The 11,868-nt window shown below is 64.0% G+C and overlaps 1 protein-coding gene across 1 annotated transcript; it reads left to right on the top strand.

The window, feature by feature from the left end:
* The first annotated feature begins 6,041 nt into the window (after nt 1-6,041).
* On the top strand, nt 6,042-10,206 carry ISL2 (ISL LIM homeobox 2). Its single transcript, XM_062204862.1, has 6 exons — nt 6,042-6,099; nt 6,926-7,115; nt 7,256-7,518; nt 8,920-9,203; nt 9,681-9,848; nt 10,090-10,206. Exons 1-6 carry the CDS (start codon nt 6,042-6,044, stop codon nt 10,204-10,206), a joined length of 1,080 nt encoding a protein of 359 aa, XP_062060846.1.
* Nucleotides 10,207-11,868: the final 1,662 nt, after the last annotated feature.

Here is an 11,868-nt window from a genome sequence, read left to right on the forward strand (position 1 = left end):
CATAACTCAAGCGGATCAAAATAGTCCTTGTGGTGATGTGGCAAAATCTGGTACAAGCTGCTTTCCCTTGGCCTGCAAACCAATCACGCACTCGGAGCAGAGGCAGATCTGCCCGGATTCCCGCCCGAGTCGCATTAATGCCCCGTCCACAGTGACATGAATCACAGTCTGGCCATGCTTAGGGACCGGCTAATCCCATTGGACAGGAGGTGGCGGCCGAGCTTCCATGATCTCATTTGCTGTCTATTTTTGGAAGTCACTGGTGACCCTAAGCTCAGGAGATGTTTTCCAGAGAAACAGGATCCCTTAGGTTCATTTTGAGAAAGGGTTGCTTGGTGGGCTTTGGCTACAGCCAAACACCGGGTGTCACTTTATCTGTCCTGTTTTGTCACAAGGTGAGGAGTGGACAAACCAGGACAAGACTCTACACTCCTTGTTTGAGAAAAGGCATAAATACTTAGCTTCCTATGAATGCGTGTTGAAAAGAATAAAGAACAATAGCTCCCCGAAGACACGTGTTTGCACTGAGACTAGGTGAGAAACCACTTTCTCTTTGGCCATGGGAAGGGAGGTGTCACTGATGGGTTGAGGGGCTCTCCCCACCCCAGAAGCCTGTAGAACTGCAACCTACATCCGGGCACGCAGGAAGGAGGCGCTGACCCCAATATGCCATGCTCCTGCTGGTGAACCACATCCGGAAAGAGCCACCGTCAATGTTCGCGTCCGACAGCACCCTGGCAGCCACCGGTCTCAGAACTCTGCCGCTGCAGGGACACGCAGGGGCCACCTGGCTCGAGGTGGCTCCGGCTCCTGGTTCCCAGGCGCTGACCGGCAGGTGCCGGAGCACTGGGACACAGTGTATGTCGCACAAGATTGTCCCCTGCAGGTCAGCGCACCAGTCTAGTGTCTTCAACCAGTGAGCCCTTAGCGGGGTGTGTGTGTGTGTGTGTGTGTGCGCGCTCTTTTCCTCTGCCCTGGGATCACACAAAGAAATCCTACCTGCACCCCGGGGAGGTGCTGGAGACTACTGATCATCTGCCTCCCCCCACTCCCACCCCCACCCCCAGCCCTCCTGGGGAGGAGGGGGGAGCCAGCTCAGGTGCCGTCACCTTCCCTCCCCGCCTCTTGCACACAGCACGGTGATGCTCAGGCCATTTCCCCTCTAAATCTCTTCACTGCCTCCCCCCTGGAGGCCCAGAGAATCGCTCTGAGTCCCTCGGCCTGGCCTTTGCACTTGCGGCTTCCTCCCCGCCAGTCCAGCCAAGTGGCCTGCCCTGGGTGGCTCAGTGGGGGGGGAGGGGCTCCCTCTGTCTCCATGGTTTTGCTCGGGCCCCTGCTTGCACTCCAGGCTCTCCCAGCTCCCCGAACACACCCTGGACTCAGACCTCTGCTCCCACTGTCTGCCAGGTGGGCGGCCCCTCCGCTTGGCCGGCCTTCCCCCAGCCTCCACACGCATCCTGCAGGGCCCAGAGCAGACACCACGGGCTCCAGGGAGCCTGTGCTGCCGCCGTCAGCTTCCTGCACAGCCGGATCCGCGGTGCCGAACCCCCCAGCCCCCGGCCCCCGACGCCTGCACTGGCACCACGGATGGCCTGTTTCAGGGACCTGCACCTGGTCCCCCAGGGCGCCGTGCAGCATCGCCCACCCGACGGTGCACTCTGGCTTCGTGAGCCCCCGCCCTCCGAGCGCAGTCACTCCTTGCTTGCTTTCTCTTTCTACCCAGGGTCTGCGTCCAGCACCGGAACGCAGAGCCGAGAGGCCGCAGGCTGCCGCCGCCAGCCAGGCCCTGGCCGAGGCGCTCAGAACCACTCCCAGCCCGCTGCGCCGCCGGGGCTCCCCCTCCTGGAGAGATGGGGAAATGCAGTCCCTCTTCTCGCTGCTTGTATTAAGCCGTGAAAGCTGTTGATAGATTTCCAAACTGCTGAAATGGGGCGGGCTCTATAGGAAGGTAACCCGTGAACCCCACCTTGGAGGTCTTGAAAGTTGAACCGCCGCGTTGCAAGAGGATCCCTTTTCCTAAAGTTTTTTTTTTTTTTTACTTATTTGGAAAGCACGGTGAGGCTGGCATCCCATATGGGTGCTAGTTGGACTCCCAGCTGCTCTACTTCCAATCGAGCTCCCTACTAATGACCTGGGAAGGCAACAGATGATGGTCCAAGTGCTTAAAGTGCTTGGACCGCTGCATCCATGTCAGAGACCTGGAAGAAGCTCCTAGCTCCTGGCTTTGGTCTGGCCCAGCCCCAGCTGTTGTGGCTATCTGGAGGGTGAATCAATGTATGGAAGATCTCTGTCTCTCCCTCTCTCTCTTTCTGTCACTCTGCCTTTCTAAAAAAAAAAAAAAGACACGCAGAGAGAAAGATCTTCCATCTGCTTGTTCACTCCTCAAATGGTTGTGACAGGCAGGGCTGGGCCAGGCCAAAGCCAGAAGCATGGAACTCCATCTTCTGGGTCTCCCACATGCGTGGCAGGGGCCCAACACCAGGGCCATCTTCCGCTGCCTTCCCAGTCACATCGGCAGGGAGCTGGATGAGAAGAGGAGTAGCCGGGACTTGAACTGGTGCTCCGACATGGGATGCTGGTGTCACAGGCAGCGGCTTAACCTGCTGTGCCACAACACTGGCCCCTTTTCATCTTGCACCGGGATCCTGGCAGACCCTGGACGCTGCTCGTGCAGTTGCTGGTGCTTTGAGTGACAATTGGCCTGGAATCTTCTTCCCTGAAACACAGCAGCCCAGTCCCTTCCCCGGAATCCAGGTCCTAGGAGCCCATGGCAGGTGTTGGAGTAAATGCTGGGGCCTTCTCTGGCCTGGCCAATGCAACATCTCCTGGCACTGGAGAGAAGTAGAGGCCTGGGAGAGTGGGCTGGGGGAGGTGACAGAGGCAGGAGCCGAAGGAGAGGCCTGGGGCAGTGAGTCTAGCCTGAAGCCCACCCATGGGACTCCTGAGGAGCAGCCCTGGTCTGGGTCAGGGAGCCTGGGCCCCCGCTCCCTCTCTGTCCCTTGCATGCTGGGGAGCAGGTGACCGGTGGCCTCAGTTTCCTGATCCCTGGCCAGTGGGGGCGGTCCCCTCCCAGCCTGTGGCCACCAGGCCCGTTTCTCCCAGGTCTTGTGCTCAAGGCAGGAGCTGCTGTCCCTCTAGTGTGGGTGACCACGCCTCTGTTCTTTCTCAGGGACCTTCGCATCGTACATCTATCTTTGGGAGTGTGGGCAGAGTTTTAAGCAGCGACGCTGGGGCGGTGGAGAAGGGGAGGAACAAATCCAGGAAGGTTTGTCTGTGCCTCTGACATCATCCTTGGTGAGAGGTCACAGCCGAGGCCAATGGGGGGTCGGTAAGGCTGTGCTGTGGCTCCCAGTGTGGACCAAGGGCTCTCAAGCCCAGGAAGGGTGTTGCCCAGGTCTCCTGGGTGCAGCAGCCTGTGACATGGACAGCAGGTATCCCCTACCTCTCTGGGAAGGAGATGTGGGAGCCAGCAGGAGGCAGAGAGCCAGGGCAGGCCTGGGGTTAGCGGCACCCTGTGGCTGCGCCTGCCTGGTGTCCCAAGGGTGGGTGTGACCCAGGACCACCACATGGCAGGGGTGGCATGGGGTGTGTGTCTTGAAGCTGGTCCCTGGTTTGTGTGTGCAGCCACTCCCGTGTGGTCAGTGACACAGCGAACAAAGCAAGGGAGCCGGAGCGGGGAGGCCTTAGTCAGTGGTAGCTCTGACTGGCCGGGTGACCTGGGGATCCGATACCGCCAGCCCTGTGACATTGCCATCAAGACGTCATAGGACAGTCTCAGGGCCTGTGCACACGGTGAGCAGTCCTCTACCCGGCTTCCTGCGTCCCAAGAGTGGCTGGTGCCCTCTCAAAGGACTGGGTTTTCTGGGCAGGACAGGGTTAAAGGCTGGGGTAGCATTCTGGGCCTGAGCTGTCCTCTCCTGGCTGCCCGCACCCCTGAATTATTGATCTGCTTTGCTCCTGGCAAGGCTCACAGGATCTGGGGGTGCTGGGAGCCAGCCAGGCCCAGGACCGCCGGAGAGAGAGGCAGCCACGCCACAGACTGGGCGCCCAGCACTCACTGGGGCCACACGCAGAGCTAGCACTTGTCCAACACCCAAAGAAATCCTCAGAGGTAACACTGGATACCAGACTCCCTTCACGCCCAAACGGGTGCAGCCAGCACGGCGGGGCTCAGAGCAAGAAGCTGTCAGTGGAAGGCCCGGACAACAGTTACAATCTTACATACCTATTACTATTACAACCCATTTCACAGATGTGGACACTGAGGGAAGGGGAATTCAAATAATGGGGTCACAGAAGCGGCTGGGGCTCATGCCCAGGTGCACAGGCACCCGGTCCTCGCTGCTTCCCTGTCCCGCCTATTTACAGAGAAACCTCAACTCGCACACGGCATCCTCGGGACCCCCGCCCTGTCCCGCACACACTCAGGATGCGCGCTCACTGGGAATCGGGAAACGCCTTTTGCGCATCGGTTGCTGGGCGGAGACCGGCAGCCGCCAGGGCAAGAGACTTGGACCTTGCAAAGGCCGAGGCGGTGGGCCGAGGCCTCGCGCTGCGGGACCCCGGGGTGACACGCTGGCGGGAGCAGATTTAGTGCGCGCTCTGCAAAGCCGCTCCCTGCGCCCTGGGCTGCAGCCACTTCCCGGCTAGCAGCCCGGAGCCGGAGGCCAAGCGGCGTCGGGTTCGGAGCAGAAGCGCCGCGCCCCGCCGCGCCCTCGGCTCGCGGCCGGGCTCTGGGATGCCGGAGGAGCCGCGGTCTCCCCAGGCGCCCACCCGCGCCGCACCCAGGCGCGCACCGAGCTCTGGGTAAGCCTTTTAATGGGAAAACAACAACACACTCGCGGAAAACTGGCATTTATAATTCATGGGCCGCTCTCGGCACCCTTTTCAGACGAACGACCCCACAGCCATTCCTGTTTTTTAGGAAAGAGAGGGAATGCCCGCACTCTGCTCCGATGGCGCGGGTTTTCAGATCCCTGGCGAGCGCCGCGCGGACAGTAAATTACCCGCGCGCCACATTTGTTTCTGATTATTTGCGTTGCAGTTGGTTTGTGAAATGAACCAGAAGAGTTGGTTAAAAAAAAAAAATCGTTTATCCTGCAAGCAGGACACACATTCGACCCCCAGCAGAGTTCCTAGAAGGAGCAATGCCGGTTGGGTGGGTAAAAAGGATGTGTGTGTGTAAGTTAAAAATAAACCAAACAGCCAAACACCAACAAAAACAAGACGAGGACGAGAAAAAAGCCGCCGCCAGGGTGGAACCGGGGCGGTTGCCCCGTGAGCGCCTCTGGGTCCCGCACCCGCCCCACCCAAAGCTCCAGCCTGAAGTTCTCCGAGCGCCGTGCGCGCGGCTGCGGGCGTCTCTGGGGGCGTCCCCAAGCCCAGGAGGTCACCGCCGGCCTCTCCCTCGAGCGTGGGCCCCGAGAACAAAGAGGTGACCAGCTGGACCGTGCTGGCCGCGTCCGAGCCGATCTCCTTCCTCTCCAGCTCGTGGATTAAAAAAAAAAATTGGTTTTTATTTATAAAATAAAGGAGTTTGAAAAGGTTGCCCCCGCACCGCCCCCTAGGTATCCATCACCCGGCGGGGTCCACGCCCGGGCGGACCGCCCCTCAAGCCCGGAAGGAAGCTCCACGCTGCGGCCGTCCCTGAGCCCAGCCCGGCGGGGATTGCCCGAGCCCGGCCCGGGAGGGATCCTTGTAGGTTTCGGGGGAGGGGGCTGCGCTCCATTGTTCGCTGCGGGCCAATCAGGCCTTGCCCACCGCCCCTCGCAGCCAATGCCTCGTCACCGCCGCCTCGCACCCGGCAGCCCCCAGTCCCCATCACCGCCCCCGCCCCGCGTCCCCCGCGGATCTGGGGCCGCTGGGTGACGCCGCAGGTCCCGCCCCCAGCTCGGGTCCGGGGCGAGTGCGTGCTGACGTCATGCTGCGTGCGGGCCGGTGCGGAGTGGCCCCTTGCAGGCGCGGGGCAGGAGGAGTTAGTTCGCAAAGAGCAGAGGCCCGGCGCGCGACCCTCGTCCTCTCTGGGCCCATCTCTTTTCTGCATGGTGGATATTATTTTTCCTTATCCCTTTCTGGGTGCTATGGGGGATCCTTCCAAGAGTAAGTCTTTCTGGGTGTGCGTGTGTGGGTGTGCATGCGCGCGCTTAATGTGCACAATGTCTAATGCAGGGGCCGCATGTTTAGCGGGTCCTACAAGTGGCTCTTGTTGGACAGCCGACTTTAGGAGAGGAGAGAATGAAGCGAGCGCCCATCTCCTGCAGGCTGCTCCTCCTTTCAAATCCTGTCGTTTTATTTTTGCCATTAAACATTTTTTTTCCCCCTCCCAAGCCGGCTAGACTGCCCGCAGGCTGGGGAATCTGTTCTGCACCCCGGCAGTTAGGCTCGATGTAGGGATGTGGAGGGGGTGAGAGGCTGCCCTGTGGCTTTGCTCGGCTGTCTTTTCGGACTTTCAAAGCAGGAACGGGTTCTCTGACTTGCTATGGGGCAAACGGCGGAAGGATGCGCGGGGAGCCGGCTGGAGGCGGCCGTGGGTGTGCGCTGGGACGCGGGGAGCCGCTGCGAGCCGGAGTGGGTGGGCGCAGCGGCCGAGCTGCGTGTTCGTTCCCCGGGTCTCGCCTCGGTGCTAGCCGGTGGGGACCAGACGCACCGAAGCGACTTCGTTCAACGAATTCAGTAGCGTAGACGCTTGGAGAGGGAGACCGGGAGCCTCCCCAGGGTCAGAATATTTTTTTTTTTCGTTTGCAACTGCCCGGACCATTTTAGACAGCTCGCCTCCTTTTTCCGTGGGGTCGCATATTTTTTTGTTCTGTGTTTTGAACGACAGAGCGAGAGAGCGAGCGGGTTCGGGTTGGGGCTGGAGTGGCCGAGATCCGCGGAGATCCGCGCAGCCAGGCCTGACGCGGGCCCCGCGCCCCTTCCCTGGCAGAGAAGCCCGGGACGGCCATGTGCGTGGGTTGCGGGAGTCAGATCCACGACCAGTTCATCCTGCGGGTGTCGCCCGACCTGGAGTGGCACGCAGCCTGCCTCAAGTGCGCCGAGTGCAGCCAGTACCTGGATGAGACCTGCACGTGCTTCGTCAGAGACGGGAAGACCTACTGCAAGCGGGACTACGTCAGGTGAGGCCGGGGGACCCGGGCCGGCCGCGCGCGCCCCGGGAAGCCCCAGCCTGCGGGCCCCTGCAGCCGCCGGGCGCGCCCCGGGGTGCCTCGCCGGCAGCCACCGGGCCCGCGCTGACTCCCGCCCCCTGGGCCCGCAGGCTGTTCGGCATCAAGTGCGCCAAGTGCCAGGTGGGCTTCGGCAGCAGCGACCTGGTGATGCGCGCGCGGGACAGCGTGTACCACATCGAGTGCTTCCGCTGCTCCGTGTGCAGCCGCCAGCTGCTGCCGGGAGACGAGTTCTCGCTGCGGGAACACGAGCTGCTCTGCCGCACCGACCACGGCCTCCTGCTCGAGCGCGCGGCGGCCGGCAGCCCGCGCAGCCCCGGCCCGCTCCCCGGCGCCCGCGGCCTGCATCTGCCAGGTGAGCCGCGCGCGGGGCCGGAGGAACGGGGTGTGAGCGGGTGTCGGGCGTTGCCTGCGCCCGAGACGACCGCTCGTCACTTCTGTACGCGTGGCGCTGTCGGCACTTGTGTGAGTGTGCGCCCGGGGCACGGTGCGCGCTCCGTTTACAGGATTGTGTGCGACACAGGCGAGCGGGTGCCAGCAGGGAGTCTTGAGCGGTGCCCGTCTGGGGGACCTGCCTTTGGGATTTCTCGGAGGAATGTGGTTATTGCCCAGGAGGGAGGAAAGGCTTGGGTTCAGCCAGCCAGGAACCCGCCCACGGCCCTTCATCCAACAAAGGGACTGGGGTCCGTGTTTGCATTTTGAGGTCCGGTTTGATGAACCACTTGGCCAAGCCCTCTCCAAGGCGCTGGAGTGGCCTCGGGTGTCTTGTCTAGGTTCTGCGTGGCAGTCAGGCGCTGTCCAGGTGCAGGCTGAGGGTGCATCCACAGGCAGGCAGGGACAGCGGCGGCGTCCCAGCCCCAGGCCTGCAGCGGCGCTGGGGAGGCCAATCCTCTGGGCGCCTCTCCTCTCCGGATGGCCACTTCCTCCCTATAGAGTGAGGAAATCGCTGGAGGGGTCATTTGTAAATATGCAGCCCTGGAAAGGCCCAGAGTGGGAACCTAAGTCTAACGGGAGGCCGCGGGGAGGGGGGGCCGCTCGTCCCCGGGTGTGTGGAGCAGATCTGGGTAGGGAGGGCGCCCCAGTCTCAGCTCTCCAGGGGCTCCGTTTTCTTTGTTGCGGGTTGCTGGCTGCATGAATCGGGCTCTCTGCTCCTCCCCGGGGGTCGAGAGAACCCAAGGCCAAGCAAGGAGACAGCCAGCAGCCCGGAGGGTGGCCGGCCATTGAGCCGAGAGACTCGGACCCAGAGGGAGGAGGCCCGCGGGCCCAGGCGGGAGGGAGACAGGAGCCCCGGATGCCGCTCCAGGCCTCTGGCGGGGGCTGCCATCCACAGACCTGGGCCGTTTCTGAGCGAGCTCCAAGCGAGGGGAAGGGCACTCGTGGGTCCCCGGGAGTGGGTGACGCGTCCCCAATCCCGAGAACTCCGCGCCCCGGTTCCGCCTGTGTTTCTTTACGCCGCCCGGCGCGCCTCCGTCCTGACTCCGCCGGGCCCAACTGTGCTCCGGTCCGGGGAGGAGGTCCAGCCCCGAGCGGCCACTCGGGCGTCCCAGGGTGGGTGAGCGCGGCCCTCCCGGGCCCTGTGCGCGCTTGGGGGAGTTCCGGGCCTGAGAGCGAGAAGGCGCAGCTCCCTCCGGGTAAGGCGAACAATGAAACGAAATGCACGCAATTGGGGCAAACGAAATCAGGCCGGAGGACGTGGCCGCGCCGCGCCTGGGCGCCCCGCTCACCTCCCCGCCCCATCCGCGCCCTGTGCTTGCAGACCCCGGGCCCGGCCGGCAGCCCACGCTGCGCCCACACGTGCACAAGCAGGCGGAGAAGACGACCCGCGTGCGCACGGTGCTCAACGAGAAGCAGCTGCACACCCTGCGGACCTGCTACGCCGCCAACCCGCGGCCCGACGCGCTCATGAAGGAGCAGCTGGTGGAGATGACCGGCCTGAGCCCGCGGGTCATCCGCGTGTGGTTCCAGAACAAACGCTGCAAAGACAAGAAGAAATCCATCCTCATGAAGCAGCTGCAGCAGCAGCAGCATAGCGACAAGACGGTGAGGCCCGAGGGGGCGCCTGGGCGCGCCGTGGGCGGGCCCGGGAGACCCGGGTGGGGGCGCCGGCCTCGCCACGCCGCCTGCTTTTGCACCTTCAGAGCCAGGTACCCACCTCCCCCAGAACGAGGCTTCCGAGGTCGGCGCTGCGGCTCATCCCAGCGGCAGCGCCGAGTCGCGGGACCCTGGGCGCAGCGAGGAGCCCAGGGCGGCGTGGTGGTGTGGCGCTGGCGGGCCCTGGCTCCGTGCGATCACTCAAACTCGGCACACCTGGCGCGGGGCCGTTTGCCGGGCAATTGGCATCCATTCCTGAGGCCGGTGGAGGGGTAGCGGGGGGGCCCCCCAAGGGCTCTTTCTCGCCCGTGCCCTAGGGAGTGCGCGCTCCCCACCGCCAGAACCATGGTCCAGCGCCTGGGGCCACGGTGTGGGAGGCGAGGAAAAGGCGAGACCTAACTCGAGGGCCCTCTGCTCGCCCCGCAGAGCCTCCAGGGGCTGACCGGGACGCCCCTGGTGGCGGGCAGCCCCATCCGCCACGAGAGCGCCGTGCAGGGCAGCGCCGTCGAGGTCCAGACGTACCAGCCGCCGTGGAAGGCGCTCAGCGAGTTCGCCCTGCAGAGTGATTTGGACCAACCCGCCTTCCAGCAGTTGGTGAGACCCTCGGGGCTCGGGACGAGGGAGGGGATTTAGCCGCCGAGCCGAGTCGGGAAGAAGACGGGATGAGGGGCTGGGGACCGCCCTAGGCAATGGGGGGCTGGTGACGGGGCCTGCACTCCCCCCCACCCCAAAACCAGGTCTCCCCGGATTACAGCGCACCGCGGAGCCGTCCACCTGCGCCCGGCCTCCCCGCGCGTCCTCACCCGCTCCTCCCTCTCTGTCTCCGCCGTCCCAGGTCTCCTTCTCCGAGTCCGGGTCCCTGGGCAACTCCTCGGGCAGCGACGTGACCTCCCTGTCCTCGCAGCTCCCGGACACCCCCAACAGTATGGTGCCGAGTCCCGTGGAGACGTGAGGGGCACCCTCCCCGCCAGCTCGCGGACCTCGCATGCTCCCTGCATGAGACACTCGTGCTCAGGCCGTTCCAGCTCCGAGCGCGCGCTCGCCCTGGTAATTGTTATTATTGTTATTTAAAGAGAGAGGACCGAGGGAAACGGTCGCGGCTACCCAAAGCGCCAGGACGCAACCTGCTTCCGCCAGACTGGAGACCCCTGCTCCGAGGACTTGTATTTTTCCCAAACCAGGATTTGGGGTTGACTCGCATTAGCTCTGCCCGCTCCTGCCCCGCGCTCCGAGTGGCGAGGTCGCCACCCGCGTCCCTGCGCGCCGGCTGGCCCCGACCAGGCCGGCCCTGGCAGGGAGGAAGGAGGTGGAGGGAGATGGCGGAGGGGACGGACGCTGAACCCCGCAAGCGCATGATGGCTGGAAAAAGCGGGAACCGGACTTTCTCGGAAATGTTTTAAATTATCCGTCGACGGAGGACCCCCGAGTGTGAGCCTTTGCCGACCAAACAAACGTAAGTTATTGTTATTTATTGTGAGAACGGCAGTTCTAGTGGGACGAATATTTTGATCTTAATAAAAAAAATACTAATTCCCCCGAGCGGTGCAGCCCTGTGTGATGTGGGCGCGCGAGAGCGCGCGGCGGGGCGGGCCCGGCGGGGATTGGGCGCCCGGGGCCGGGCCGGGGCGGGGCCGCGGGGCGGGTGGGGAGGCCGCCTGCGGGCGGGAAACCGACCGCGGTCTGCGCGCCTCCCACGCGTGGGCCTCCAAGTCTCGCTGGGCTTCAGGCGCGGGGCGCGTCGCGGGCAGGCCTGGCGCTGCGGGCGGGCGGCGCGTTCCCCAAGGCGGCCGTGCGACGCGCTCCTGATCCCGCAGGGCCCTTCGATCCCCCCGGTCTAGACAGCGGGGGAGGCCGGGCGGCGGCTCCTTATCTGCGTTTGGCATCACCTGCAAGCGATACACGGAGGGAGCCACCGCCAGCCCCGCTAGGAGCGCGGCTCCCGGCGAGGAGACGTCCACCCAGAACCAGTCTGGCGTGTCCTGGGTTTATTTTCTTTCCAGACCCGCACTGGCGGGGGCGGGGCGGGGATGGCCCCTGGGTAGGCCGTGCCCAGGTCACTCGGTGTGACATTTCAAACCCCTGCGACTTGTTTTCTCGAAAACTGGCTGTCCCCGCTCGCAGGAAATAACCGAGAGATACAGAATCTCCCGGAGCCCCCGGGCAAGCACAAAAAAGGAGAGAGGCGGGGGCGAGCCACAGGCTCAGGTTTTACCCACTGCAGACGTTTAACCCTTTGGCAGCCCGGCCAGCCCCGCTGGGTGGACTCGGGCAGCTGCCGCCCGGCCCTCCGGGAAGAGCCCAGGGCGTCGGGCTTCGGTTTCCCGGCCCCTCCGATCGAAGGACGCGCACGGGTACCCCGCTGTGTCCCGGGCTGGATTCGAAAGGGCCAGGGGCGCGTTGTGGCCCCGGCTCGGGCAAGGAGCTGGCACGCGAAGGCGTGTACTGGGGGGCGGCTGGGGGGAGGACCTGGGTGCCCGGAGCTGGGGTAGGGGGGCGCCCGGAGGCCTCGGTGCGGCTCTCAGCTGCGCAGGTTAGGGGACACGCACGCACGCCCCATCCGCGTTAGGGGCGGAAGCCGAAGCAGGCAGGCAGTGGGGAAAGCGAGCCACGCTTG

Source organism: Lepus europaeus, chromosome 11 (genome assembly GCF_033115175.1).
Source record: "Lepus europaeus isolate LE1 chromosome 11, mLepTim1.pri, whole genome shotgun sequence".
Lineage (NCBI taxonomy): Eukaryota > Metazoa > Chordata > Mammalia > Lagomorpha > Leporidae > Lepus > Lepus europaeus.